This window comes from Monocercomonoides exilis (genome assembly GCF_001643675.1).
Source record: "Monocercomonoides exilis strain PA203 chromosome Unknown scaffold29-1213020, whole genome shotgun sequence".
Classification (NCBI taxonomy): Eukaryota; Preaxostyla; order Oxymonadida; family Polymastigidae; genus Monocercomonoides; species Monocercomonoides exilis.
The window spans coordinates 5298-27373 of NW_027150574.1; the positions used below are offsets into that span (position 1 = coordinate 5298).

Here is a 22076-nt window from a genome sequence, read left to right on the forward strand (position 1 = left end):
AAAAATGGAAGTTCTACTGACCATTCCAATGACAGCTTTCTGCAGTGCGATGATGACAAAATTTCAATTATTGACTTCACTAAATGGGACCAATACTGGGATTATCTTTCAGAAGAAAAATGGAATTTTTCAATGAGTTTTTCAAACTGTTTGAAACAAAATACAGAAATAGTTCATCAAAACCCTTCTTGGATAAATGAATGTTTCATATTTTTTTAATATTCATTAGTGCACATCATTAATCATTCCACTAAATAATAAATATCAACTGCGATTAAAACCATTTTTAATTAAGAAAATATGAAATAAAAAATTGATAATTACACTGCATTAATTCAAATGAATTGACATTAAGTTGTCATATAGAATAACGTAAACATAATAACACGAAAGCATTTGTCTATCATTAATTAGTTAACAACCAAGTCATATAAACACCAAGTGTGATGTGGGGATAAAAAAAATAAAGTGAGTGAGAAATGGAAAGTGAGAAATTTAGAGTGAAAAATGATGTATTGATTTGTATTTACTGGTGAATTATTTTGTATGTTGTCTTTTCTGATATACTTGCCTATGAATATTTATTTCAATACGGAACAAATGAATATTTCATTTTAAACTTTAGTCTTTTCTTTATTCAATTGGTGTTTTGATCATTTATGATAATTATCAATCCCATTAAAATGATCATATCTATCCCTCCTCTTTCAATATCTCTTTCCACCATCAAATAAATTCTTTGTCAAATGCCCCTATCGTTCATGTTGGAACTGAAAATAAAAGAAAAAACACTCGGAAGATTGAATTTATTAGATTTGAACAGTCATCTCTTTGAGTGTGCGAATGGAATGATTCTAATTGAGGAAGTGATTTGGATGGTGCACTTTATGTTCATTCACTGCATGTTCAAGAAATGTGAATAATGGAGCGTTATTCTGTCAAAATTTGTTGAAAATCTCTCTCGAAAAATCCAATTTTTCATGTTATCAAGCGAGGAATGGAGGAGCAGTTGAAGTGTATGCTCCACAATCAAATTCCAAATATCACATTTTGGAAAATAAAGTCGAAAGTTATTCAATAACATGCTGGTGTGGAATTGGTTGGTATTTTGTACAACAAACAATTCCTGCAAATGGTAAATTCCTGTTTTCCAAATGCAAGTTCATCTCAAATACAGGTGGTGATTCTGCTGGTTCTTTCACATTCAATTGGCCTCCACAAAATAAACCAAAACAATGCTTGCTCCAAGAGTGCCAGTTCATAAATAACAAAGTCGAAAATCCAACTACCTATGGTGGTGCTGCGTTGTGTTGCACAAGAACATATGATTGGATGAATGGAATGAAATTCATCACTTTCTGTTTCTTCAATGAAATACAGCTACTAACGGAAGAGGAAATGATGTGTTTTTCAATGGTAATTCCATAACTCAATCTCCGTTTGAGAATTGCGGATCAACAACCCCAACAAAAAAGTGCGGAACAACAACACAGCTGATAATGAGACTGTCAACAGCTCGCTCCCTCTCATAAGCCAGAACAAAAATGTTGCAAACAACGGAACAGATGTTGATGGCTGTGGAAGAACGCAACAGAATCGTTGCTCCACTATGGAGTATGCAATCTATGGCTTATTCTTTTAAAAGAGGCTTCCCTCACCCTCCTCAGCTCAACATTTGCTCCCACTCAAACACTTATCTTCCTTGCTTTTGACACATAAATCAAAGGAAATGGCACAGATACCATCACCATCGCATCAAGCGGAATTCTTCAATCATCATCTTTTTTTTCAGCCATTTCTGCACTCTACCGACAGACTCAGGGCTCCCTCACAGTCTCTGCCCTCACCGTCACCCACAACTCCACAAATACCATCACCCCCATCCTCTTCCACCTCTCCCAAAACTACCCTTCCCTCAACCTCAACACAACCACCATCACTGGAACAACTCCGTCTTCATCATCAATCACCACACCTCTCTTCTTCCTCACTGCTGGCTCCCTCGATCTCAACCACACAGCAATCACTCATCTCACCCTTAACAGCCAAAGCATCTTCCATCTCACCTCCCTCACCACTCCCCTCACCCTCAACTCCTCCAACATCACCCACATCACCTCCACTATCACCCCCGCCAGCTGTGTCCTCTCCTCTGCTACCTCCCCTGCCCTCTCCCTCTCCCTCGCCAACTGCACCATCACCAACATCAACTCAGAACAGTTCAGCCAACAGACTGCCACAGATGGTGGGTACATCTCATTCGCCTCATCTGCCACTACCAACTCGTTTTCAGTGAGCAACACCACCTTCTCCGACTGTTGTGTGAGTGAGGATACAAGTTCTGGAGGAAGAGGCGGTGCTCTCATGATCGAGTTCAATGAAGGCTCACAAGTGTCAGAATCCTCCTTTGCCATCACCAATATCGTGTTTTCAGCCAACAAGGCCTGTGTCGGAAGAGATATGTATTTTGTGTGTGAATCATTTGTCGCTTCTGTGAAAGAGCCCTTGTTCACTTTCATGACAAGCATCACTCAGAAAGACAATTCGGCTGTTGGACATGACAGAACAGAAGCAATTGGAATTTAGATTTATAAATCTTTATCAACAGGCATACAGCTGACAATGAATACGTGGAAAACATGTTTGGTGTCAAAGCAATGTATTTCTGGCTATCAAAGATGCCCTGCAAGTGCACACGCAATGCGACGGGGCTTCTGAAGAAGGTGAAGAACGTTGGTAAATAATAATAAACGTGCAGACAAATTGTGAATTTGTGCGCGCAATAGAAAAACCGAAGAAAGTTGTGGAGATGGCACACAAAATTGAAGAAAACTGCTCGTATGCGCATGTGATGAAATCAACATAACTTGTCGGACATGTATTCTCTTCTTTTATAGAATTATCTGTTAAATATGCCTTTTCATCAAAATTGCTTTCACTCATCGTTTCATCTTCTCAGACATGTTGAAGGCATGTGGCCTTGCGAAATCTCTCGAAAATTATCCCTGCAACTGTTTGTTCAAAGAAATCTTTTCCCACCTTGCTCCTTCTTCTTCCTGTTATTCTTTCAATCTCAAAATAAATTTTGTAGAGGCAACCTTCATGGATTGTGTGCCCGATGATCGACTATTCTTGATTTGACATTGTAGCATTTCATTTGTAAAATAATTTTTAAAGATATTCCTTGATAGAATAAATATTTCTTTCGTCTATCTGAGTAGGAATGAAAGGTGATGCTTGGCCCTGGATTTAACGGGAGTTGAATGAAATGGAAATAGGAATATTTTTAATTCGTTCATCGAAGAAGATGTTGAAGAAGAAGAATGCATAGGAGAATGAATGTTGTGTGTGGAAAATGTCTGTCTGAGAAATTAAAGCTTTCAGATCGTATTTCTCAGAATGAGAATGTTTTCATTGGCTTATTTTGGAATTCATAAAAAGATGACGATAAGCTGAAGGAATTAAATAGCAAGGAAAAGAGGCAGATAAAGAAGGAAGAAGATGAAGTTGCAAAAATAGTTGAAGGAGTTGAAAAAGAAATAATAAGAAAAAGATGATGACGAGGAGGAAGAAGAAGATTATGAAAGCTATGAAGGTGGAGCAATTGAGAATTGTGAAACGCATTCAATCCTTTTAATAAAGATGTTGAAAATGACTTGAATGATGTCGACCGATAAAAACACATTATTCGATGAGTTGATTTCAGATGAAATAGACAATCTTCATCACAAAATATGTGAAAGGGAAAGAGATACAAACAGATGAAGAATGAAGTCCACAAATCGTTGATTGCCTTTGAGTGGTTGAACTGCTTTGTCCCTCAGAAAAAGAAAATTATCTTTGTCCAATGATGTCAACAATTCAAATGAACTTCATGTTTGATGAGGATATTGGCAGAGAATAATTCGAAATCGAAGAAGGCGTTGACAATTGATGAAGTTGACTTCAATTGCAAAAATTTCAAATGAAATAAGAAGAAAATGACGAATTTTATGATTATGTGATTGATGTGTCGATTCTGGCAATGAGCATCTTTTATTGAAGTGAGACTGTTGAGAATGATAGCGAAGGTGAAGAAAAATAGAAGATGTCAGGTTTTTCAAGTCACGTTGGGCGATAGAAAAAACTGAATGTGTTCTGAATGTGAATTCTCATGCAGCTTATCAGCCCAGATAAAAGAGTCGCAACTGCAAAACATTCCGAACAAAAATGCCAAATAAACTGCTTTTCTCTTTCTTGCAAACTCATGTTAAGCATTGTCAGGCTATGCAGCATGCAAAACAGATGGTAAGAAACGAATGACTTCGTTGAATGCAATCCAAACAAGAATCATCTCAAAACTTCTGGATCTTTTGCAAAGGATTTCAGGGCTTCCCTCTCTTTGTGGTATTCCTGTACTTGATCAATTTGTATTCATTGAAAGAACACCTTAAAAGAAAAATGAATGAAATAAAAGAAAATCAAACCATTTTTTTTTCTTGAAATATTTTCCTATCTCCAACTCACTCGAAATGATCAGCCCACCTGGCTTTCTTGCAATATAAAATTTCCTCTTGCCACAAAAAATTCAGACAACTGGACAATAAATGGCTGGAATAGAAAGTCATTGAAAGCACAGAATCCATTGTGAAACGAGCTGTAATATCAGATTAAAACACATAATTTTTAAATAAACAAGAAATCAACTCTTTTTCAAAGACTTATTTAACGCCATTTCTTTGCTGATAGCTTTCCAACGGGTTTCGCGTAAATGGCAATGCGTTTGTCGTTAAGACCAGCTGAGTGTTTCGCTCTGTTCGCTTCCTCCATTGTCCTATGCTTCAATTCCCTTTCCTTTTCCACAAAGAAAATCTTCTCCCAAATAAAAAATCACGCAAAATAAGTCCTGAGCATAAGATATACCAAGTACACAACATTTCGCTCGAAATGAACAAGCTGTTCATTTCAACTTTTCTAACATTTTAATCGCTTTTTTTGTATCTTGCTTTATTCATTTTTCATTCAAAATATCACAGCCGATGTTGCATCATGTATTTTGCAACATATAACTTGATTCAAACTTCATGCAACTTCCCTCATCAATTCACTTTTTGGAAGCAATCGATGCAAACAGCCACCCGCTCCTCCATTTGAAGGCTAAATCCCTGTTCTTCTTCAATGCTATAACTCGCATGAGTGCATCTGTGTTTGCGCTCAATAGTAGCTCAAATATGCTCAGGCTGCTGCAAATAATTTATCAAAAATCTTCACTAATAAAATTATAGGTTGCAGACCCTTATTAAATAACCAAACAATAAATGAATGTTTTGTTGCCCTTCGTCTTGCCTGTTTTGAGGTAAAAGAATGAAAATGATGCAGAGGAAAAAGTTTATGAATGTGCATCTTCAGGTATTTTAATCGATATTTGTGACTCTTTTGAAGTAGATGTTCCTTCAACATTCAGAAAATGAACCAATATGTTGCTTCATCTTGATTTTTCCGAAGGCAGCAGGACCAGTAACAAATGTTTTATGGTGTGCATGGGGCATTACTGAATCACTGCTTATGCGATTTTATCTGTCCTTTTTTTATTATTATGAAATAAATAAATTTTTTATTGACTTTTGAAAGGGGCTTGGGCGATTGAACGATTTGAGGGACCTGGAGCAAAAAGAGAAAAGCGAAGAAATGGATGAAATATGGGAAGATGTGAGATTTGAAGAGACGGGTGCGATTTGTGGAGTGGGTTGTTGAAAAGATAATCGAGAAAATTGTGGATGGAAAGGGATTGGGGTTGGTGTTGGGATTTTGGCGTTGGAGTATCGGGAGATGTTTTGAAGGGCCAAAGGTTAAACGGGACGGTGGCTTGTTTTTCTTTGAAAATGAAAAGATTTGAAAGTAAGAATTCTGATGAAGAGAAGAAAAACGAAAAATAAAAGGATGAAATGCTCCTGTGGGAATGTTTGCAATGGAACGTAATTCTGAATGAAGGCCTTTCAGTGGAATTGCTGTTGATTTGTGTGGCTTGCCTGCTGAAAGGTGTGTTGGAGAAAGAAGGAAAGGGAGGAGACTCAAAAAGAAGTTGAAATGAGTTTGCTCGGCTTGAGTCATTTTCACACAACGTTCAAGTGTGTCTTTTTTTTTTTTCAATTTTTTATTTTTTTTTTTGAAATGTATATATATTGAATAGGAAACAGACAACGAGTGATATTTGAAGGAAGAAACAGGAAGCTTCAAGCGCAATCAGTTGCAGCACGATTTGAGGGGACTTGTAAATGGATGAGTTTTGGAGAAATTGATGAAGTGTTTGATGAAGCGCAGAGATGGAGGAAGTTAGAGTAAATGAGCTGGGTTTTGGAAGAGAAGATTCAAAAGAAGTGAAAGAGGTGGGAACGCATGTGTATTGGAGAAGAGAATATGATGAGAGGATAAGAGAAGGGAGAGAATGACTGAACCCTGATGGGTGTGATTGAAAGAAGATGAAGAAGAGGAATTTGAAGAAATCAACATTTTCAGTTTCTGAGGGGAAAGAGGAGGCAACCACTCAAGAGCATTCGATGAACGATAGATATCCAAATTATTTGATATGGCTCAATCTGTTTGTGAATTTTTTGTGTTTATGTTTTTCTTATCAATATGAAGTTCATTTACCATATTCAATATTTTATCTCAATGACAGCATCACATGAAGCCTTTTCATTATCTTCTTCAGAAACATCATTCAATTGATTGCACATTTCTCTTTTACTTCATTTCTTCTTCTTATTCTTCTTTACCATCTTCTTCTTCATTCAACAAAAATGAAGCAATTCTTCAATTAAACAGTGCTTTCTCCAAGTATCTTAATTTTTCTGAAAAATGTTTTTTTCATCTTTCAACGTAACTTATGTTTATTCTTTTTCTCTTTCAACAGTGTCTGTTGTATTCTAATAAATTGCTTGTATTGTTTCAAAAGCATGATAGATTTTGTTCAATTGTCAGATGAATTGATTATTTAACAAATAACAAAAAGTGATGAAATGTTCATGTTATCAAAAAATGAAAAAGAAATGAAAATTGGAAAATATGTGAACTTCAAAAAAATTTTTAAAACATAAAAACAAATAATAAACGATATTAGAATGATAACGAATAAATGAAATAAAAATTCGATGAAGATGCAGTTTCAGATACATTTCTTAAAGGTGAATTGTTTCTATTTCTTGTCGCGATGGTGGACTTTTAGCATTTTTATGAGTCTTCTTCAAAAATTTCTCAAGCACGTTATATTTTTCAAAACATTTTAATGTTGAAATAAATAATGTGAATATGGTTTTTCATTTCATAAAATGCATTTTTATTTAATCATAAAAAAAAAATTGAATATATACATATATATTTTTAAGACTCAATAAAATACAAAAACCAAAAAAAAGTCACCATTTCATGAAAATATGTCAAATTGAAAATCTCGATCACAAAAGTGGTCACTAATTTTTCTTCAGATTTTGCAACAAACAGACATAAAAAGATGTGGGGAAGCGGTTTGTGCGGAAATCTGAGAAAAAATTAGTGACCACTTTTGTGATCGCCAGTCATTTCAAGTTTCAGTTTTATAATAGTTCCGATCGTTCAACGGATCAAATCTGATGAGAACCTTAATAAAAGTGTTTTTCAAAATGACTGGCGATCACAAAAGTGGTCACTAATTTTTCTCAGATTCTTTATGTCTGTTTGTTGCAAAATCTGAAGAAAAATTAGTGACCACTTTTGTGATCGAGATTTTCAATTTGACATATTTTCATGAAAATTTTCGTATAGAAATATTTATTTATTATTTATATTTTTTTTTCATATATTTGTTTATGATTTATTGTTATTATGTTATTATAATTAGTTTTAATGAGAAACATTTATGCGTTGATTTTTGGAAAAAGACAAAAAATAGTGATATCAGTTTCCAATATCAATTCATCATTTTAATAAAATCAAATTGCATAAATACTTATTTTTTGTGTGAAACATGGTGTTTTTCACCGAAAAAGAAATGTGACTTTTGTTCCATAATAAATTCAGAAAAATATAAACAATGAATATTTCCAAACCTCAATCGACTCTATATTCTCGATGCAAAGTATTATGGAATGAAATTAAGCGCATCGGCGGAGATGACGTGGATTCGTTACTTGCCTATTTGTTTTATTCTTACAGGCAATCAACTTCTGTAATTAACGATTTACTGAAGACATTAAACGGTTTGATTTTTTATTTATTCATGTTTTATATAGAAAATTTCATGAACTGTCATTGTTGTTATTTTCTTAACTATTAATTCAATATTTTTCTCATGAACAGAATATCACATAAAGCTGCTGGAAGACCTGTCTGTGGTGTACAACAACGCTCCTTTGCACACTCAGACAGTAATGCTGCAAGCGCTGTCACGCAACACATCATTATCCGATTTACAAGACTATGGATATGATGTCACAGAGGGAAAATTTATTTACGCGAAGCAAACGCTGAAGAAAAACCAAGGATTTATCATCACTCCTCTAAAACCTCATCTTCCGTCTTGCAAAAGTGGTTTGTTTTTATTTGAATTTTTTTGAATAATTTTCTCTGTTCATTTTAGGCTTAAATGAACAGGATTGGGAAAAGGGCAACAACTGGATGTTAGCCCATTCCACTGAAGCCTCAACTACTCTTCAATCAGCAAAGAAAAAGCAGCGAGCTGAGCCAGATTACACAAGATTTATAGATGAAGATGCCTGGGAAAATGAAATTGTTACAGAAAATTCTTCTTCAAAGAAAAAGAAATCTTCATTATCAGAAAAATCACATCAACAAAATAAAAAATCAAGTTCTATTTCGGAAAAAAATTCATCTGCATCAACTTTTTCATCGTCTGAAGCTATTGATGCTCCAATCAACACCCCAATAAGGAGAGAAAGGAGGTCAACAAAAAATAAAAAGAATAATTCAAATCACAAACGTCACTCTTCTCCATCTCCAATACCAATTCACAAATTCTTCAAAACAAAACAATCGTCAACATATTCTTCTTCTTCTCCTCTTCCTCCTTGTTCTCCTTCTTCTTCTTCTCCTCCTCCTCCTCCTTCTTCTTCTTCTTTTTCTTCTTCTTCCTCTTCTTCCTCTTCTTCAAATTCTTCTTCTTCAAATTCTTCTTCTTCAAATTCTTCTTCTTCAAATTCTTCTTCTTCAAATTCTTCTTCTTCAAATTCTTCTTCTTCAAATTCTTCTTCTTCAAATTCTTCTTCTTCAAATTCTTCTTCTTCAAATTCTTCTTCTTCAAATTCTTCTTCTTCAAATTCTTCTTCTTCAAATTCTTCTTCTTCAAATTCTTCTTCAAATTCTTCTTCAAATTCTTCTTCTTCTTCTTCTCCTCCTCCTCCTCCTTCTTCTTCTTCTTATTCTTCATCTTCCACATTTTTATTTTCATCTTCTTCCTCTTCATCCAAAAAGCAACAAAAAATGACAATCAATTCTTCATTAACTTGCAATTCTTCTTCATATTTAAGAAATGAAAATGATTGGGTGAGCAAGCAATTGCTTGAATATGTCACTTCTCCCACTCTTGTTCCTCCACAGGCATTTCAAGATCTTCTATCTTCATTTGCAAAAGACAGCAACACTTCTCCATCTCCACAAAACACTCATTCAGACGAAAGTTATAATTCAAATTGTAAAAATAATATGAATATCATTTCAAATAATTACACAATGGATTTTCTTCCTGAAATTCAATCTCATTCTCCATCAATTTCTTCAAGTGTCAAAACCACTTCAATCGCTTCATCAAAAACAAAGAAAGGATTAAAAAATCTTGGAAATACTTGCTATCTTGCCTCTCTCCTTCAATGTATATCTTCAATCACTTCACAAAAACAATCAATAATTAAAACCATTTCATTTCAAAACAATTTATCTTCTCGAGTATTGAGTGTTTGTCAACAACTTACCAAAGATGGAATGACAGTGCGTTCATGGGTCCCATCACTGATCAACAAATGGGAAGACTTTTGTGGATATAGAAGCAGACAGCAACAAAATGTCATCGAGGCGTTTGACAATCTTCACCAACTTCTTCAAAAAAATGAGTTAATAAACAAGGATACCTTCAATCCTGTTTTAATCACACATTTCAAATGCCAAAAATGTCAAAAAATCACATCACACTTCAATGAAATTTGTGACAATGTCGTTATCAATTCTTCTTCTCCTCACAACGGCCTATCTTCTCTTTTTGCGACTGAAGTTTTAAACGAAAAGAATTGTGTTTATTGCGATGAATGCAAGGAAAAATGCTGTGCTGCGAGATGGGAGGAAATGGCTGCATTTCCAGAGGTGCTAGCCCTCTGTCATGAATGCACTGATTCTGCTAGTTCAGCACCTTCGAGAACATTACTAATGGAAACAGACAGAGTCAATCAGCGCACGTTTTGTAAAGGATTTTCTTCTAAAGATATTCAACATCTTCAAAAAGATAATCAAGAAACAATCATATATCATTTTTCTGGACAAATACTATTCAAACGTCTGGATCAACAAAACGGACATTACATCGCAGTTGTGAAAAGAAAAAGTGGAATCAATAGTTTTTGGAATATTTGCAATGATGTAAGTGTTTCTGAATTCGATAGTGACAAATGGAGTTCTTCATGGAAAGATCTTTATGTTCAAGGCTACGTTCCTTCACTTTCATTCTACATCAAGGAAAAAACAAAACCAACACTGTCAACTCTTCAATTTGGTGGTTCATCATCTTCTTCAGAAACATCAAATAATAACACTTCAAATAACTCATCATCATCGTCAACAACAACAACTGCTACGTCATCTGCATTCATCACACCACCTCATCGAACAACTTCCATTCCTCCACTCTCTTCGTCAATTTCAACAAGTTATGGATTGGAAGCACTGAAAGAAAGAAGAAAGAAAACGGGCATCTTTTCTCCCAATGAGAAAAGATTAATCTTCAAGCCCAAGACAAAATTATGGAAAGAGTTTTCAGAAGAAACAAATATTAAAGTTTCATTATCTCACTTCTACAAACTCACAACCAACTTCTCCAAAGCAAAAAGGCGCACAGATCTTTGTGGAATGTGTGAGAAGTTGAACTATCTCGAAAACAAACTGAAGTCATCTCAAAACAAAAATGGACTGTCTGAAGCAGAGTTTCATACACTCAAACTTCTTCGTCAACACCGACTTGTTGCAGAAATGCAACGAAAACACTATCAATCAACTGTTGATAATCTTAAAGAGGGAGAAGCAGTCTTCGTCTTCGACTTTAAAGAAAAATGGAAACTCCCTATCAGAAAAAATCAACTTCAACAGGAATTCTTCAATTATCAACAAGTTTCTCAATTCACAATCATCTCTCTTCAAAAAATAAATAATCAACTTGAAAAACGAACATTCAACTTCTTCTCCGACTGCCTCTCAAATGATCACAGATTTGTCATTGAGTGTCTGGAATCTGTGATCAAAAGGCACTTCTTCTCAGACACTCACACTTTTAAGTTCTTCTGCGATTCGGGTCCACACAACCGAAATCGCTTCCTTCTTCACTTCATCCTCTCCAAACAATCGAAACTTCTCAAAAAGAAAAATACTCAACTCAACTTCTTCGCTGAGCACCATGGAAAAAATATCTGTGATAGTGAATTTGGTGCATTAGTGAATGCAATCGACAACAATCTTTCGACAGAACACATCACCACCCTTCATGACTTGATCAACTTCTTCGAAAACAATATGAACACTTCGATATCTGCTTCTTCAACTTCTCAATCAAACATTTTCTCAACATCATCATCAAACTCTTCACAATCTTCAACATCTGTCAATAACTTTGAGCATGAGAGATTCTTTGAAGAATATGTACCATCTCAACAAATCTCATGGCCATCATTGTCAGTTCCCCACATGAAGGACTACTTGTATTTTGAGCGCAAAGGCTCATTTGTCTCTGCTTCAGCTGTTGGATATCTTCCTCAACGCTCTCTGGTTGCCCTCGAATCTTCAACAATGAAAGAAAAAGTTCAACGTTCAAGAAAGTCATTTCACTCTGATATCACATCATCTAACTCTTCTCTTCTTTCTCAATCTTCTCAAGATCTTCTTTCAAGGAGATTTGAGCTTCTTCTTGACTCTTCTTCTTTTAATGAATCTCAAAATTGTATTAATGGTGTCCCTTATTAAGAAACTAGTTGTTGTGTATGCTTAGCTGGCACTCTATCGGAAGGGTGCTGGACATGACTGTTCGTATTAGATATTGCAGCCCGAAGGCTGCAATATCCGGACCTGGATACGACGAACAGCCTCCCAGGTGCACAACAGTTAGAATCCGATTGTTTTCTTGTGCTTTTTGTCCCTATAATGTCCCTATTATTGAATTGGTTATTATCCCTATAATAATTGTATTTATCGAGATTCATTAATAAAGAGAGTTGTGAGGGAATTCATTGATCTTTGGGTAAGGTTTTTGGAAGGGAGAGTTGTTGAGAGTGTGAAATGTTGTTTTATCATTGTGTCTGTCTTTTTTCTTTGTTGGATTTGATCTTTTTGAGTCAAAGTTAGAGAAATATCAGAAAGGGGAGAGAGGATAAAAAACAGATGGAAAATAGACAAGTTAGTTTTTGTACTTTTTATATAAGTATTCTTTTTTGTTTGGAATTGTCTTTGATACCACGAATTTGTTGAAATTGTACTATTTCTACTTATATTTTTTATTGTTCAAAATTGTTGATATTTAGTTGATATTTGGTGATTGTTTAATGATTATGTGATTGAATTATGTTTCTTTTGAAAGTTGATGAATCTGATTAGAAAATTTCTGACTGTTTTCAATTTTTTAATGATCAATATTGTGAAGTACTTTTTGTTTTTTATGTCATTTTGATTGCAAAACGATTGTTATTTTTTAACGTATATTTTTCACTTTTCATAGTAAATTTTTCCACTTGTTCACTAAACAATTTATTGATAAACATGTTATATATTTATAAAGATATCAACAAAAATAAATTTTTCATAATAATCGATAATATTACAAAACAAATTTCAAAAATTTATCATCATACAACAAAAAGCAAATATTTCATGAAAATATGTCAAATTGAAAATCTCGATCACAAAAGTGGTCACTAATTTTTCTTCAGATTTTGCAACAAACAGACATAAAAAGATGTGGGGAAGCGGTTTGTGCGGAAATCTGAGAAAAAATTAGTGACCACTTTTGTGATCGCCAGTCATTTCAAGTTTCAGTTTTATAATAGTTCCGATCGTTCAACGGATCAAATCTGATGAGAACCTTAATAAAAGTGTTTTTCAAAATGACTGGCGATCACAAAAGTGGTCACTAATTTTTTCTCAGATTTCCGCACAAACCGCTTCCCCACATCTTTTTATGTCTGTTTGTTGCAAAATCTGAAGAAAAATTAGTGACCACTTTTGTGATCGAGATTTTCAATTTGACATATTTTCATGAAATGGTGACTTTTTTTTGGTTTTTGTATTTTATTGAGTCTTAAAAATATATATGTATATATTCAATTTTTTTTTTATGATTAAATAAAAATGCATTTTATGAAATGAATAACCATATTCACATTTTATGACAATTATAAAAGCGACAATAATAGCAATCAGTGCGATAATTTACATCAAAAATGTGTCAGCCCGCGAATGGAATATCAATGAAAATTAAAAAATATAAAATCCACATTCAGAAATTTATCTGAAAGCGATTCTTTTTTTCATGAGTATTTTTTTGTGATTCAACTCGTAAACATCAAATGCTTGCTGTTCATTTCGTATGCGGCACAAGGCACATATTGCAATCTGTTCTATGCATCGAACGCAAACTCTGAAGCGAATATAAACCGAATATTAGTGGATGAAAAGCGAGAGACGAACGACACGCTTTTTCGGATGCAAACCCCTCTGTGTAATTCGCTCGCAAGTTCCACTTACCGGACAGTCTGTACACATACAATGGGAGAGAGTGTGGCAGCTTTATGGGGTCATATTTTGGATGTAACACATTGCTGATTCAGATTAGTGTGGTGTTAGCAGTGGAAAAAGAGGATGCAATGGTTTCATCCAAGGGCTTAACATGACAACTTTGGACATGTTCAAATTGACATCGTGTGTGGCAGATGCGCTGGAGAAGGAGAAGATCATCCGGCCGAATGAGATTGTGATTGTGGAGCAGATGCAGTGCATGTCACTTGAAGAGGAGGTATTTGAAGAGGCGAAGCTTGATGCGCCCAGAGCAGCAAACTTTGTGGACCAGCAAGTGAATACAGCTATTTTCGGTTAATTTTAGTTTTTTTCTTTCAAGATTGCCTGGATTTTCGAAGGAGAGGGAGGTCAGGAAAGCAGAAAAGAAGGCAAAATATTTTGAGCTTGATTAAAGAAAAGAAAAAAATTCCAAACAGATCGACTTTGGCAATGACGAAGATTTGAAGCGATGTGGTGTGAGTTGAATTTTTCTTTTAATAATAACAAAAAATTTTTGTGTGTTAATTTTTTAATGTATTTTTGAATTTTTGAAATTTTCTGAACTTTTTTCCATCATTTATTATGAACTTCATCTTTTTCTTGTGAGTTGGCCGAATCGGTCATTATATGATGTGTTTATTTACAATCTTCATCGAATTTTTTGTTTGGGCCCCCTCTGCATAAAAATCACCGATTCATTCAATCTTTCCAGTCAGATTGGACTCATTCAAACAATTGCTAATAAGCTCTGTACAAGATGTGATGAAGGCGCTATTCCTGACTTGATAATGTTTGTCATATTTTTATCTTTTTGTTTTCATTGTTTTTATCATATTTCTTGTTTTTATTTTTTTTAACTTTTCAAACCCTCATTTTAATTTTTACAATTTATTGATACGTAAACATATGAACAATCTCTTTTTTTGTTATAATTTCATTCAGTTTCTTCTTTTTAGAGTGGGCAATGGGTCTCCTCCACGATCACCTACCACCGTTTGTGTCATCATTGGAGTCAGAGCTGATGAAAAAGACTGAACCGGGAACCCTCTTCTGCGCATTTGGCTTCCTCTATTGTCACTGTGTTGCAGCTGACTGTTCATTCCACATGAAACGAGACTTCCTCTTCTCACAGACCACTAAACATTTCTTCTCTTCGTCGTCAACTTCTTCTTCTTCTTCTTCCTTCTCAAATCAGTCATCCACAAACCGCTTTGTAGTTTCCATGTTCGAGTAAGTCAAATACACATCGCAAAATGCAGGAATTATCTTCTCTTTTTAATAAAAGTTCTCCTCTTTTAATGTCACTCCTTATCTTCTGTGAATGACACTCCATTCAAACACCACAGATCTCCTTCTCCTCCTCTCTTTTTTCTTACTTTGCCTCAATAAATGATTTCAGCTTCCATCAAATGCTCTCTTTCCTCAAATATCCTCGACAGATAGAACATCTTTTTTGTGTAACATCACAAGCACAACCAGAGCTGCCACGAGCCATCAATATGTGGATTCTTGCAGATCTTCAACATCTTCCAACTCATTCCAACGTTCTTCTTCTTTTGCAAGAACCTCCTTCCACCAAAAGGACATCATTAGGCAGATTTCTTTGTTTCATTTACAACATTCAACCACTTTCGCATCTGCAGCCAGCTCCCCAATCAAAAAAGTCGTCTCTTTCTTCCTTTTTACTCAATTTGTGCCACAGCTGCTGGGTATTTCAAGCACAGGTATTTATTAACAAAAAACAATAGACAGAAAAATGGAGTCTTTTGCATCATTTATTTTATTTAGCTAACAGCAGCGTCGGATGATGAGTTGAAGAAATTATTGTTCCCAAATGAGAAATTCATTAATGATATGGAGGTTATTTAGAGAAAGAAGGAGGAAGAGAGAAGGAGAGAGAAAAAGTGAAAAAGAAGGAAGAGAAATTGAAAAGACTGAAGATGAAGATAAAGAGATATCTGCGGAGCTATGCAGATGAAATATCAACACTTTCTTCTTCAGCCTCTTCTTCTACACCAAATTCTGTTCTGAAGCTGCTCTCACATCAATCCATAGCATCCACCACTTCTCGGCTCCAATCAGAAAACACGAGAGCCTTCGGCGTTTGGTTGCAGATTATTCCAATGACAGACGATTTGACAGAAGAATGTGTGTTTCCGGTGTGCGAATGTTTATGAGATAGAAACAGACAAATGAAACAGAACAGGCATGGTCATAGAAATAATCATTATCATTGACATCAATACAGAAATCATCATCATCATCACATTTTTCTTCATCTTCCTCTTCATCCGAACAGTCAGAAGTGAATTCATCACAAGAAAGAGCAGAAAAAGCAGAAATTGATGAAATCATTGAACACTTCAAAAGAAAACATGCGCCGCATCTGCTACTTCCTATGTTCGTTCCTCCACAAGAAGTAACCCTACAGAATCCGTCTTATGTGTCACGAAGACAAAGACAGAGAAAAAGCAATCAAAATTCTATACAAACATTTTTGACTTATTCGACTGCTGGCAAAAGTACAGTAACAGGAACATCTCCTTCTTCATTGCCGAATAAATCTTTTCTTTCTCTTCCTCAGTCATCTCCTTCACCCTCTCCTTCATCTTCATCTTCCTCATCTTCATCTTCATCTTCTTCATCTTCTCCAGCAGTAACTGACCTCTCTATCCATCCAAAACCACCTCATCGCTCTGAAATTGCTATGGCGCGATGCATAAGAGCAACGCATCCTCTCTTCCTCAGATGCTATTTCAACCGCTGTGCACAAGTGGCTGCTGCTTCTGGTGCTTCGCGTTCTTCTTCCTCCTCTTCTTCTGTCAACCAATCAGAGCCAATTTCATTCAGAATCCATTCTTCTGCTTATTCCTCCATTCCACCTGCCATTTCAGCCACTTCTTCATTCAATTCCCCCACCTCCTCCATCACAAAGACACAAACTTCAACCTCTTCTTCTTCCTCTTCTTCTTTCTCTTCTTATTCTTATTCTTCTTCGTTGCTGCGCTTTTCTTGAAACAGATTTCCGACAGGCAAAGAGCAGCAGATTAGGAGGATGAAGCAATCGTTCGGAAGTGGAAGGAAAAGGCAACACTTTTTTCTCGCACAAGATGTGTTTGAAGCGCTGCAGCTGTTTGCAGAGTTTCGGATGGTGGAGCGGTATTCGGAGAATCTGGAGAAAAGGATGAGAGAAAGAGAAAGAGAGAGAGAGCGAAGGAAAGAAAGAGAGGAGCAAGGAACGAGAGAAGAGAGGAGAGAATAATTAGAGAACTGATTAAGATGAGGAAGGCATTGAAATCTACAAATGATGAAAATAACAATGATGATGAAAAAGAAAATAAAGTGAAAGCAGAAGAAAATGAGAATTTATCATTGATTAGAAGAGATTCTTTGAATGAAACCAAGAAAAATGAAGAAAGTGAATGCTTTTCCGACAGCTCCATCATCAGTGATGAAGAAGAGCGAAGAGAGAAGAGACACAAACAGAGAGAGAAACAGAGGTTGATGCGAAGGTATTACTAGGTGCTTGAGCTTCAACGTGTTTCTGTTGTGAATGAAGTGCTTTTGATGGTCAGGCCAAACCTGCTGCTTTCTCCTGCACCGATTAACGAGTCGATAAAAAGACCAGGAATTACTGTGAACGCTGTAAAAAATGAGGGGGATGGCGAAAAGTATGAGAAAGAAGAGAAAGAATGGAATAATTCTTTGAATGAAAATGGAAACAAGGAAGAATTTGAAGGAGATGAAGATGGAAAAGATGAGGAAAAGAAGTGATTTTGGAGGATTTAATGAACAACCCCAAAGCAGTATTTTCAAAAGCAAATATAATCAAACAGAAGCAGAAAAGAATGAAAACACGAAAGAATCAATTCAAAACGGTAAAAAAGACGAAACGCGTTCAGATGAGCCAAAGCCAGAGCCTCTTTCATCGCTAGCTCAGCAAAAACAGCAGCAACAGAACATAACAACAATTTCCCCCACCTTCATCTTCTCCTTCTCCTCAACATATACAATCCTCTTCAGAACGAGGCACCTTTGGAACAATACACTTTACGCGAGGGAAGCGAATGGACGGTGGATGAAGAGGATTCGGAGGGAGAGCTTTGATTGCGTACAGCCAAGAGATGGAGATGGGGAGAGGGGCTGTTGGTACACCTACAACTCCGCTGTCACCTGCTGTTGGAGGAGGAGGAATTGGAGGAGGAGGAGGATGGGTGACGTTGAGTGTGATGGGAATGAAGGATTTGAACAAAGAAGTGACAAGGGCGATGCAAGATGAGCTTCAGAATGAGAAAGGGAAAGTGGACGATGAAGAGGCGAAGATCATGTTCAGTTCATTGGAATCTAATGATCAGAGAGAAAAACTGCTTCGGCTGATGAAACAACAGGAAATACAGAAGAAGAAAAAGGAGAAAAAAGAAAAGCGGGAGCGCAGGAAAATTGAGAAAGAAGAAAAAGACAAGAATCTGTTTAGCAGCATCCAAGGAATACTGCAACCTTACATTGAGATAGGCACACCAATTAACCAGAAGGAGAACAAAATGGCAAGCGAGGCGCAACAAGAGTCAAAAGAAACCCAGACGCCGGTTTTGACAAGAGAGCTGAAATTGGACTGCATGCTGAATGATTTAGCTAATTCTGACCTGGAAGATTTGAGCGATGAACTGGATTTGCCTTGCCGCTATGCGCGAATCAAAAGCGAGGAAAACGGTCAATTTGTGTGGAAGATGCGGAAGGTTACTGTGTATGATGTACTTGATGCGAGGCAGATGAGAACGCGGTTGGATCTGATGAGGCTCTGAAGAGCGGGCTGAGGCAGAACAGTGCAGAACTGCGAAGAGGAAGCAGAAGTGACACACAGGAAGGGAAGTAAAGAAGCAGGGAAAGGATCGCTTCTGCTGTTTCAGAAGGAGAAATGGACAAGAACATTCAGTCAGAGCAGCATGCCTGGAAGAAGAGATGCACTGTCGAAGCTGTTTTCTTTGCTGTCGTTATCAAAGTTAGCTTATTTATTCACGTCGCAGAATTCAATGGCAATGGATCTGATGCAGAAATAACCTGCCCTCAATTCGGTTGCGCCTTTTGATTCAGCTGCTGATCTTGCTGTAAATACAAACATTGCTCTTCATCCTCTTTCTCATTGCGCCTCTTCACTTGTCGATTCATCCTTTTTAATGAACATCCAACTTCAATCTTCTCCTTCTCTCAGAACATCTTTATCTCCTTCACTGCAGTCCCAAGCTAAACTTCCATCTTCTACTAGTCTTGCTGATCCTGGCTCTCTTTCTCTACTCTCACGTCCTGCTCTATTTTCGTCTCCTTCTCTTTCATTCAGCTCCCGTCAAATTCATCATCAGGCCTCATCTTTTATTTTCTTTTCCGAAACGCAAAAGGATTATTTATTCTATCGCAGAATATCAGCTGAAATTATATGTCAATGGAAGTGATTCAATATCAAACCAAGAATAGCCGATCATTGGGTGCACAATCTTTAAAGATCGAATCTGACATTTTTCATTTGGAAGTTGAAAGAATTCTCAGAAAACAGAAAGATCAAGGCAGAAGACAATATTTGGAATTAATGATTATATGGATGATCTTCGAGAGATCGCATTATAACATGCACCTTCAGTGAGCAATTGAAGATGAAACAGAGAAAGAAAGCAATTTTGAAGAAAAGGCATATTTGAAGGATAATTCTATGAGATGAGAGCTTCGAAAGCCAACAGGCAAGTTGGAATCAGTGAAACAAAAGAAACAGATATTTTTGAAGAGCTTGTTGATATGCTTGAAGAAATGCATGTTGAAGAGAAAAAATAGTGATTCCTTAGGAAACAAGTGGAATTTGCATTTGATGAAAAGGAGAAAATAGAAGAGGAAATATCGAAGAAATATTTATATTTGAGCTGACGTTAAGTATTTTGGTAAAATTAAGTGATATGTTCTTCAGTTGAAGAAGCGATGAAGTCTCATGTATTTTTCTATGACATGGAAAATGGCGAAAATGAGAAAATGAAGGAAAGGAAAGAACGTAAGAAAAAGTTTATCATTTCCAGTGATTATGATGTCAACTGCGCTGAAAGTGAGAGGTTGAGTTGGAACAAATGTTGAGGAAAGGAGGGTGAGGGAGGCGTCTTGGAGGAGGGAATGAAGCCGTTGAGGGCAAACTCGATGGATGCGCATGGGGTCTGTTGGGGTCTGCCACAGGCATCAGCATCGACATAACTTCCACCATTTGCAACGACTTTATTCTGGTCGATGAGGGGGAGCAAGCTATTGAACTCAGCTTTTCTAATTATCCACGATTTCGTTGAACGGTTGATGAAGCAATTGAACCGAATTAAAGGAAAGGACAATTGTTAGCTGTTCAAAGACGAAAAGAAAAAAGAGAAATAACTATTATTAGTAAATTGGTTTCAATAATTTTGTTTTCTTATCGTTTTTTCGTTCTTATTTTAAATTTTTTCTTTTCAATGTTTTGTTTTTTCAGTTTAGAAATATCTATTTTCCTTTTAAAGATTGATTTTTCTTTTTTTTTTGAAACTTAATCAAAAATTTCTTTTTCACTAAAAACATAAAAAAGGTATGTTTTTTTGTTCTTATAAATTTTACAAATATATGTGACAGAAATAAAAGCTAAATACTTGCAAAAAAACAAATTAACTCTTTGATCAATAAATACCACTATAGATTTATTTTTACAATTTTTGATCTTTTTTTATGATATCAAAAAAAATCACCCATGTCATAAAAAATTCCGACGTTTGATCAATAAATTATTTCATTAAGGGTGGAATTGATAAGAGAATTCTCAATTGAAATTACTTGAAAATGAAGTTTAATATATTATTATTATTATTATTTTGTTGTTTTTAATTTGGTTTTAATTGTTTTAATTATGAAATTAGAAAAAAAACATAAAAAAGCATTTAAAAATTTAGAAAATTCAATGAATAAAACAAAACTTTTGTTTTCTGGCTTAAAAAGCATGATAACAATAATTACGATTACGTAATAAATTAATTTCATATACAAATATTTGATAAACGATGTTATTGAAAAAGAACAGAATAAGATAAGTTGAAATCGATAAATTTTAAATGAAAACATTCAATTTTCAAGTATTTCATCAGCTGAATCGCTAACCTTCCTTTTAAAAAGTCATTTCTCCATCAAATGTATCGAATTCCCTTCCTTCAGAAAAATGTGAGATTCATGCACTTTGCTCAATTCCATCTTTCTCATTGAAAAATATCCTTGTTTTTCGTATGAAAATATCATCTCCCATTTCCTTCCCAATCACTTCACCCTGGGCACTTTCCATATGTATTCGCTCTCCCAACTCGATGGTCACCCTGCACAACGAGATATAAACATTTCATTCATTTTCATTCATTTCCACCTCCTGCCCTGAAAACAACACAAAAACAGTCAACAGGTTAATATTCATATAAATAAAATAAATAAAGACCAAACTGCTCTTCGACTGTTTTTTGCCAAGCACACTCATTTCCACAGCCATCATCGTTCAAAATAATTCAATCTCTTCATTTCAGTCTCAGAATGGTTGAATACAGCATTGCATCCTTCTTCACAAAATATATCGTGTATCTCACTGGAGGGTCTTTTCAATTCATTCACATTGTGGTGGATGTGCAGAGGTGTTTTTTCTATTTTTGGCATGATCATCTCCTTTAATAATACAGTCTGTCCGTAATTAATGTTGATCTGTCCAAAAATAATGTTGATCATACCGTAAAGTTAAAAAATAATTGCAGAGCCATTATTAATAGAGAATAAAAACAAAAAAAGAAGTGTTAACAAACTGGTTCCTTTTTAATTGTTTCTTTTAAATGATTGACATTTGAGATACAATTAATGGAAATACACACGATGCATTCACGTTTGCGTTTCATTTTGATTGTTCCTTTGTGATCTGAGTTTGATTGTGTTTCTTTTTTTATTTCTTGATCTTTCAATAACCTTCAGTTTCTAAGAGCAGGATATAATTAATTTGTTATTGTGTTTAGTTTCAAACTTCTTGAATGCGGAAAAAGCTTGAATTTATGATAATATTGAAATCA

The 22076-nt window shown here is 35.4% G+C and overlaps 5 protein-coding genes across 5 annotated transcripts; 4 read left to right on the forward strand and 1 right to left on the reverse strand.

Annotated features, from left to right (window-relative positions):
• Window positions 1–2027: 2027 nt before the first annotated feature.
• Window positions 2028–2528, reverse strand: MONOS_17739 (uncharacterized protein; the record flags this gene model as incomplete). Its single annotated transcript, XM_067870688.1, has 1 exon — window positions 2028–2528. The coding sequence occupies one exon, from the start codon at window positions 2526–2528 to the stop codon at window positions 2028–2030; it is 501 nt and encodes a 166-aa protein (XP_067725257.1).
• Window positions 2529–8047: 5519 nt separating this feature from the next.
• On the forward strand, window positions 8048–8651 carry MONOS_16138c1 (uncharacterized protein; the record flags this gene model as incomplete). Its single annotated transcript, XM_067869052.1, has 3 exons — window positions 8048–8213; window positions 8314–8544; window positions 8608–8651. 3 exons carry the CDS (start codon window positions 8048–8050, stop codon window positions 8649–8651), a joined length of 441 nt encoding a protein of 146 aa, XP_067725258.1.
• A 5453-nt stretch (window positions 8652–14104) lies between these two features.
• MONOS_17740 (uncharacterized protein) lies at window positions 14105–14311 on the forward strand (the record flags this gene model as incomplete). The annotated part of the gene is made up of 1 exon (XM_067870690.1): window positions 14105–14311. The coding sequence occupies one exon, from the start codon at window positions 14105–14107 to the stop codon at window positions 14309–14311; it is 207 nt and encodes a 68-aa protein (XP_067725259.1).
• A 2079-nt stretch (window positions 14312–16390) lies between these two features.
• Window positions 16391–17008, forward strand: MONOS_13956c1 (uncharacterized protein; the record flags this gene model as incomplete). The annotated part of the gene is made up of 1 exon (XM_067866709.1): window positions 16391–17008. The coding sequence occupies one exon, from the start codon at window positions 16391–16393 to the stop codon at window positions 17006–17008; it is 618 nt and encodes a 205-aa protein (XP_067725260.1).
• Window positions 17009–18116: 1108 nt separating this feature from the next.
• On the forward strand, window positions 18117–18794 carry MONOS_17741 (uncharacterized protein; the record flags this gene model as incomplete). Its single annotated transcript, XM_067870691.1, has 1 exon — window positions 18117–18794. The coding sequence occupies one exon, from the start codon at window positions 18117–18119 to the stop codon at window positions 18792–18794; it is 678 nt and encodes a 225-aa protein (XP_067725261.1).
• Window positions 18795–22076: the final 3282 nt, after the last annotated feature.